Source organism: Neoarius graeffei, chromosome 25 (assembly GCF_027579695.1).
Source record: "Neoarius graeffei isolate fNeoGra1 chromosome 25, fNeoGra1.pri, whole genome shotgun sequence".
Taxonomy (NCBI): Eukaryota; Metazoa; Chordata; class Actinopteri; order Siluriformes; family Ariidae; genus Neoarius; species Neoarius graeffei.
In genome coordinates this window covers 45,945,959-45,954,857 of record NC_083593.1, presented here as the reverse complement: position 1 = coordinate 45,954,857, position 8,899 = coordinate 45,945,959, and the positions used below count along the sequence as shown (strand labels likewise).

Genomic DNA, 8,899 nt, shown 5'->3' with positions numbered 1-8,899 from the left:
TTGAGGATGAAATGATCTCCAAAAGGCATAAAGTTAAAAGATGACTCATTCCCTTTATATTTTAAGCAAAAACAATTTTTTTATTTTCATCTTTTACATTTTCAAAATGACAAAAAAGGAAAAGGGCCCAAAGCAAAAGTTTGGGCACCCTGCATGGTTAGTACCTAGTAACACCCCCTTTGGCAAGTATCACAGCTTATAAACACTTTTTGTAGCCAGCTAATAATCTTTCAGTTCATACCTGGGGGATTTTCACACATTCGTCCTTGCAAAAGGCTTCCAGTTCTACAAGTTTCCTGGGCTGTCTTACATGCACTGCTCTTTTGAGATCTATCCACAGATTTTCAATGATGTTTAGGTCAGGGGACTGTGAGGGCCAGGGCAAAACCTTCAACTTGGGCCTCTTGAGGTATTCCATTGTAGATTTTTGAGGTGTTTTGGATCATCGTCTTATTGTAGGACCCATCCTCTTTTTAACTTCAACGTTTTTACAGATGGTGTGATGTTTGCTTCCAGAGTTTGCTGGTATTTATTCGAATCCATGCTTCCCTCGACCAGTGAAATGTGCCCTGTGCCACTGGCTGCAACACAACCCCAAAGCATGGTCGATCCACACCCATGCTTCAGAGTTGGAGAGGTGTTCTGTTCCTGGAATTTGACACCCTTTTTTCTCCAAACATACCTTTGTACATTGTGGCCAGTTCTATTTTGATTTCATCAGTCCACAGGACTTGTTTCCAAAATGCATCAGGCTTATTTAGATGTTCATTTGCAAACTTCAGACGCTGAATTTTGTGGCTAGGACGCAGGAAAGGTTTTCTTCTGATGACTCTTCCACGAAGGTCATATTTGTTCAGGTGTCGCTGCATAGTAGAACAGTGCACCACCACTCCAGGGTCTGCTAAAACTTTCTGAAGGTCTTTGGCAGTCAAACAGGGGTTTTTATTTGCCTTTCTAGCAATCCAACGAGCAGGTCTTTCAGAAAGTTTTCTTCATCTTCCAGACCTCACCTTGATCTCCACCGTTTCTGTTAACTGCCATTTCTTAAGAACATTACAATCTGAGGAAACAGCTACCTGAAAACACTTTGCTATGTTCTTGTAGCCTTCTCCTGCTTTGTGAGCATCAATTATTTTATTATTCAGAATGCGAGGGAGTTGCTTAGAGGAGCCCATGACTGTTGATTTTAGGGACAAGTTTGAGGAGTCAGAGAATTTATACAGCTTTGAAATCTGCATCATCTGACCTTTCCTAATGAAGAATTTGAACAAGCCACAGCTCAATAAGCTAATTAAGGTCTGGAACCTTGGTAAAAGTTACCTGAGAACTCAAATGTATTGGGGTGCCCAAACTTTCACATGGTGTTCCTTTTCTTTTTTCATTCTGCAATTGTACAAAACAAAAATAATACACAAATCTTACATAAAACGCTGAAATGAAATGTGTCATCTTTACCTTTATGCCTTTTGGTGATCAGTTCATCTTCTGCTCACTTAACTATTCACAGTAACAGACATTTTCAGCAAGGGTGCCCAAACTTTTGCATGCCACTGTATATATACTTGTGCAATATTTTGATTTGTTTGTACAGCACTTCCGCCTTTAAGCGTCAGAGTTGTTGCTATGGTTACACGGAGTTTCACAAACAACTTAACCGGCTATATTTCACTCCATCAGTTTAACACTGCAAGTTTTTCTTCAGTTTAAAAAGCCCTTGATTAGGTGGATTCATGCCTCTCCTGAAGAAACCCCGGAAAACTGAGTCACTTGTAAAAGTTCTGGATAAAAAGGCTCAGAAGAATGGGCTCCACCGGACCATCTACAGCACGAACGGAGACCAATACACCGGAGAGTGGAGGGATAACATGAGACACGGTAACTCACTGCCTCCTCTTTACCAGTCCAGTCTGAAGTGTGGCTCATTCCTTTCTCGAACTGATTGTTAAAATGCGCATGCGCAATAAATCTTCACCCCAAAACCTTCACTTCATCTACTCATGCACTGGGATTGTGTACTGTCTTGGAAAGACATGGTCAGATTTCATCTCATCTCATCTCATTATCTGTAGCCGCTTTATCCTTCTACAGGGTCGCAGGCAAGCTGGAGCCTATCCCAGCTGACTACGGGCGAAAGGCGGGGTACACCCTGGACAAGTCGCCAGGTCATCACAGGGCTGACACATAGACACAGACAACCATTCACACTCACATTCACACCTACGGTCAATTTAGAGTCACCAGTTAACCTAACCTGCATGTCTTTGGACTGTGGGGGAAACCGGAGCACCCGGAGGAAACCCACGCGGACACGGGGAGAACATGCAAACTCCACACAGAAAGGCCCTCGCCAGCCACGGGGCTCGAACCCAGGACCTTCTTGCTGTGAGGCGACAGCGCTAACCACTACACCACCGTGCCGCCATGGTCAGATTTGTAATTGATAATATTGATTATGGGCGGCACGGTGGTGTAGTGGTTAGCGCTGTCGCCTCACAGCAAGAAGGTCCGGGTTCGAGCCCCGTGGCCGGCGAGGGCCTTTCTGTGCGGAGTTTGCATGTTGTCCGCGTGGGTTTCCTCCGGGTGCTCCGGTTTCCCCCACAGTCCAAAGACATGCAGGTTAGGTTAACTGGTGACTCTAAATTGACCGTAGGTGTGAATGTGAATGGTTGTCTGTGTCTATGTGTCAGCCCTGTGATGACCTGGCGACTTGTCCAGGGTGTACCCCGCCTTTCGCCCGTAGTCAGCTGGGATAGGCTCCAGCTTGCCTGCGACCCTGTAGAACAGGATAAAGCGGCTACAGATAATGAGATGAGATGAATATTGATTATGTACTTTGGATTTTTGTTTCGTCTAATAATGTTTGCAAGGAGAAATAAAGGAGTATGTAGTTACCTAATAAATTCCATCCATCCATCATCTGTAGCCGCTTATCCTGTTCTACAGGGTCGCAGGAGCCTACCCCAACTGACTATGGCCGAGAGGCGGGGTACACCCTCGACAAGTCGCCAGGTCGTTGCAGGGCTGACACAGAGACACAGCCAACCATTCACACTCACATTCACACCTACGGTCAATTCAGAGCCACCAATTGGTCTAACCTGCATGTCTTTGGACTGTAGGGGAAACCGGAGCACCCGGAAGAAACCCACGCAGACACGGGGAGAACATGCAAACTCCACACAGAAAGGCCCTCGCCAGCCGCTCGGCTCGAACCCAGAACTTTCTTGCTGTGAGGCGACAGCGCTAACCACTACACCACCGTGCCGCCCTACCTAATAAATTATCTTGGCTAAATTTTTTGCATAAACTGTCCATCCATTATCTGTAGCCGCTTATCCTGTCCTACAGGGTCACAGGCAAGCTGGAGCCTATTCCAGCTGACTACGGGCAAGAGGTCATTGCAGGGCTGACACAGAGACACAGCCAACCATTCACACTCACATTCACACCTACAGTCAATTCAGAGCCATCAATTAGTCTTTGGACTGTAGGGGAAACCGGAGCACCCGGAGGAAACCCACGCAGACACGGGGAGAACATGCAAACTCGCCGCCCGCTGGGCTCGAACCCAGGACCTTCTTGCTGTGAGGCGACAGTGCTAACCACTACACTACACTATTTGTTTTGTAGTTGTAGTCCTCTTTCAATTTTGTAGGGTTTTCCTTACTTTTATATTATATAGATGGTTGGATGGATGTCGTAAATGTTAAAGGGATTGGTTCACCTTTCCCAGAAGCCTCTGCACCAAGTCACCATTTTCACATCCACGGATATTCCACTGCTTGAAAAACAATATGCAACAATCTGGGAACATCTTAAACCATAGATCATCCAACTACAACCCCAATTCCAAAAAAAGTTGGGATGCTGCATAAAATGTGAATAAAAACAAACAAATGTGAAACCGTGTATTTTACTGAAAATAGTACAAAGGCAACGTAAGTGTTGAAACTGAGAAATTTTATTGTTTCTTGAAAAAATATATGCTCATTTTGACTTTGATGCCAACAACACGTTTCAAGAAAAGCTGGGACAGGGGCATGTTTACTACTGTGTTGTATCACGTCTACTTTTAACAACACTCTGTAAACGTTTGGGAACTGAGGAGACCAATTGCTGTAGTTTTGAAAGAGAAATGTTGTCTCATCTTACCTGATATACAATTTCAGTTGCTCAACATTTCCTGGTCTCCTTTGTTGAATTTTGCGTCTTTGTACTATTTTCAATGAAATATTGAGTTTCCATGATTTGTTCTGCTGTAAATGTATTTTAAGGATTTGTCATTGCAAAGAATGACTGGAGCTTGTCACTTGGAGGGCCAGAGGGGTGGGCAGTAATTTTAGCATGGTAGCCATGACCCACCCTGGTCACCCCTTGGGGCACCCTTGGATGAGACAGACAGACAGATCTCTTAAACGTTCTGCTTTATGAACAGGAGAGGGAACACAGGTGTGGAAGAGAGCCGGAGCTTTGTATAAAGGCGAATGGAAGCAGAATGTGCGTGAAGGCTACGGGATACTCAGCAAACTGCAGCCATCAACTAATGAAAACGTAAAGGTTTATTCAGGCACATGGAGAAATGATAAGAAAGAGGTGGGTATCTCCCTGCGCCCTTAACATGCCATTCTCTCCCTCCCCTAACACCTCAGGGGTGTGCACTGTTTCAGCACGAAGGGAATGTGTAAGAGATCAGACAATATGAACACAATCACAGTTTATAGCTTTGAAATATGTATCAAGATAATTACTGTTAGATATATTTAACTGTCATGTAACACACTTTACTTGAGGTAATAGAGGAGTAGAACGGTGTTTAAGATGGACAAGTCGGCTTAACCAAAGGGAAAAGACGACAGTTGGAATGCAATTCAGAGGAAGATAGAGGTAAAGGAAAATGTAACCTTTGTGTGTGTGTGTGTGTGTGTGTGTGTGTGTGTGTGTGTGTGTGTAGGGGTTTGGGACACGTTTCTACAGCTTGTCAGCACGATATGAGGGGGAATGGGTGGAGAATGAGAGGAGTGGCTGGGGGAGGATGAATTATGAGAACGGAGATGTGTATGAAGGCGAGTGGCTGAAGGATAAACCCCACGGTCAGGGTGTGCTGTGGCTCGGTATGGCATTTTTCACAGAACACTAAACTTTTTTTTTTTTAATTAATGGAGCGAGTGAAATAAATACAGTGGTGCTTGAAAGTTTGTGAACCTTTTAGAATTTTCTATATTTCTGCATAAATATGATCTAAAACATCATCGGATTTTCACACAAGTCCTAAAAATAGAGAAAGAGAACCCAGTTAAACAAATGAGACAAAAATATTATACTTGGTCATTTATTTATTGAAGAAAATGATCCAATATTACGTATCTCTGAGTGGCAAAAGTATGTGAACCTTTGCTTTCAGTATCTGGTGTGACCCCCTTGTGCAGCAATAACTGCAACTAAACGTTTGCAGTAACTGTTGATCAGTCCTGCACACTGGCTTGGAGGAATTTTAGCCCATTCCTCCATACAGAACAGCTTCAACTCTGGGATGTTGGTGGGTTTCCTTACATGAACTGCTCACTTCAGGTCCTTCCACAACATTTCGATTGGATTAAGGTCAGGACTTTGACTTGGCCATTCCAAAACATTAACTTTATTCTTCTTTAACCATTCTTTGGTAGAACGACTTGTGTCCTTAGGGTCATTGTCTTGCTGCATGACCCACCTTCTCTTGAGATTCAGTTCATGGACAGATGTCCTGACATTTTCCTTTAGAATTCACTGGTATAATTCAGAATTCATTGTTCCATCAATGATGGCAAGCCATCCTGGCCCAGATGCAGCAAAACAGGCCCAAACCATGATACTACCACCACCATGTTTCACAGATGGGATAAGGTTCTTATGCTGGAATGCAGTGTTTTCCTTTCTCCAAACATAACGCTTCTCATTTAAACCAAAAAGTTCTATTTTGGTCTCATCCGTCCACAAAACATTTGTCCAATAGCCTTCTGGCTTGTCCACGTGATCTTTAGCAGACTGTAGACAAGCAGCAATGTTCTTTTTGGAGAGCAGTGGCTTTCTCCTTGCAGCCCTTTCATGCACACCATTGTTGTTCAGTGTTTTCCTGATGGTGGACTCATGAACATTAACATTAGCCAATGTGAGAGAGGTCTTCAGTTGCTTAGAAGTTACCCTGGGGTCCTTTGTGACCTCGCCGACTATTACACGCCTTGCTCTTGGAGTGATCTTTGTTGGTCGCCCACTCCTGGGGAGGGTAACAATGGTCTTGAGTTTCCTCCATTTGTACACTGTCTGTCTGACTGTGGATTGGTGGAGTCCAAACTCTTTAGAGATGGTTTTGTAACCTTTTCCAGCCTGATGAGCATCAGCAACACTTTTTCTGAGGTCCTCAGAAATCTCCTTTGTTCGTGCCATGATACACTTCCACAAACATGTGTTGTGAAGATCAGACTTTGATAGATCCCTGTTCTTTAAATAAATCAGGGTGCCCATTCACACCTGATTGTCATCCCATTGATTGAAAACACCTGACTCGAATTTCACCTTCAAATTAACTGCTCATCCTCGAGGTTCACATACTTTTGCCACTCACAGATATGTAATATTGGATCATTTTCCTCAATAAATAAATGACCAAGTATAATATTTTTGTCTCATTTGTTTAACTGGGTTCTCTTTATCTACTTTTAGGACTTGTGTGAAAATCCAATGATGTTTTAGGTCATATTTATGCAGAAATATAGAAAATTCTAAAGGGTTCACAAACTTTCAAGCACCACTGTAAATGAAGTGGGTAGGACGCTTGAATTTATTCATAGAAGAAAGAAAAAGCTAGTGTGTAATTATGATCAGTGTGACATTAAACAAAGCTCCTGATTGGTCAGCTGCTATAATGGCCATTATGACATCATCAGCTGTTCAAAATTTTTTTTTGTTTGTTTAAACAACAACAAAAGGAGCTTTTCAGAAAATGACTGACTTATATCAAGCACTTTTTTATATGTCTCAACCAATAAGGTCACACACACACACACACACACACACACACACACACACACACACACACACACACACACACACACCTACCCTGACGCCTTGTAGGCCAATTGCACCATCAGTTGCCAGCCTCTGACAAGGCTGTCTGCGTCTATCTTGAGCACACTTCATCTACCGCCGGCTTGCTAGGTCGGTCACAGCTTAATCAGGCCACAATTTGGGGCAAAACAAAAAAAAGAAACATGGAGGACAAGGTGCCAGGGAAGAAGAATACATGATGTTGAATTGAAAATAATTTGTTACCAACATTCCAATGAACGAGTATCACAAAAAATAACAATATGCCCATTTTTGCGACCTTCTACCTTAACTGTGGCTGCATACAATCAAGTCACACAAGCAGCTCAAATTCTCTTGATTTTCTGCCTCCATATAAAACTCAAAAGATCTGAAAGGTTGCACATGGCCAATACACAAAATACTGTATCGTACAGTATATACATTCACCTTAAAACTACAGCTTACCTTTTGATTAATAATAATAATAATAATAATAATAATAGTTGTTTAAGTTACCAAACTAGACACTGTGATGGTGAATCAGGGATAAATAAACATTAAACGTCTGTATGTGTATCAAGTGAATGAGACGAGATATGAGGGCAGCTGGAAGGACGGGAAGAAACATGGATACGGACGCTTTTTCTACACTGACAGGGGTCAGCTATACGAGGGCTTCTGGGTTGATGATGTGCCGAGGTGCGGGACAGTGTGTGATTACGACAGGAAGCATGCACACACACCACCGCGATACCCCATCCCCCCGGTAATACAACACCTTTAACCTTAAACAGTGTGGGAAAAGTATGTGTGTGTAGAAAGGCTATAAATCTTGGCAGATTGATTTGATTTTTTTTTTTTACACCCCCCCAAAAAAATATTTTGATTAATAACACTTTTCATAAGATGAATCTTACTGAATTGTAAGCAAACAATGCATATAAATGCACTTTTAAATCAGTTATAATGCCCTTCATAATTATTGGCACCCTTGTAAAGATTAGGTTTTTTTTTTTTTAAAAAGGTTTGGTGAAGTTGCTTCATCTCATTCTGAAAAAAAAGAGAAAAATCTAACTTTTAACTGAAATAAATTTATTCAGAGAACATTATTCCTCATCAAGAAATAATGAGTTTCAACAAAAACACACGTGCCACTATTATTGGCACCCCTGGAAATTATAGTGAACACATGCAACTGAGGCATGTTTCAGTGTGAGATGAAGCCACTTCACCAAAAAGGTGGATTTTTTTCTAACCCTTTTTACTAATCTTTACAAGGACTGCCAATAATCATCGAGGGAACTGTACGTGACAACATTTGAATAAATCCGAAGGACTGTCACAGTGTAGTAATTCATTCTCTCTGTCAGTTAAGTTCATCTGTCTCACTCACTGTCTCTATCTGCTGTGTAGGTGATGTTGCAGGATGTTCAGTCGGTACTGATGGAGGGACACAGCCGTTTCTGGGGCAGCAAAGAGGATTAAAAAAAAATAAATCAACTGTTGAATCCTGCTGTTTCTGTCTGTGTAAATTCCAAACAATCAAATCTAGTGTGTGCAGTTTGGCATGTGTTTCAATCATGCGAACAGGACCATGCTTCTTTAAAACATTCATATATTTGTGACTACATTTATAATGGACTATTTGTCTGCATAAAAATATAGCTTCTGTAAATTTAGCAAATGTCACATTGGCAGATTTAATACCTAACATTTGCTAAATTTACAGTAATTACATTTTCATAGACACAAATGGTCTGTTGTTAGGGTAGTGACTAAATACTGCAAAGCTTTTAATGCGTAACAGGAATTTGCAGTTTTAATACATAACATGACC

At 42.0% G+C, this 8,899-nt stretch overlaps 1 protein-coding gene across 1 annotated transcript; it reads left to right on the top strand.

Annotated features, from left to right (window-relative positions):
* Positions 1-1,578: 1,578 nt before the first annotated feature.
* morn3 (MORN repeat containing 3) lies at positions 1,579-8,563 on the top strand. Its single transcript, XM_060909652.1, has 5 exons — positions 1,579-1,875; positions 4,436-4,593; positions 4,952-5,111; positions 7,644-7,828; positions 8,476-8,563. The coding sequence occupies exons 1-5, from the start codon at positions 1,731-1,733 to the stop codon at positions 8,545-8,547; spliced, it is 720 nt and encodes a 239-aa protein (XP_060765635.1). The 5' UTR covers positions 1,579-1,730; the 3' UTR covers positions 8,548-8,563.
* The last annotated feature ends 336 nt before the right edge of the window (positions 8,564-8,899 follow it).

Excerpts from the sequence above, each read along its gene's own strand:
- morn3 (XM_060909652.1), top strand. The coding sequence starts at position 1,731 with ATGCCTCTCCTGAAGAAACCCCGGAAAACTGAGTCACTTGTAAAAGTT. Across the intron at positions 4,594-4,951 it reads GGAGAAATGATAAGAAAGAG|GGGTTTGGGACACGTTTCTA; the intron begins GTGGGTATCTCC and ends GTGTGTGTGTAG. Across the intron at positions 5,112-7,643 it reads TCAGGGTGTGCTGTGGCTCG|TGAATGAGACGAGATATGAG; the intron begins GTATGGCATTTT and ends ATGTGTATCAAG.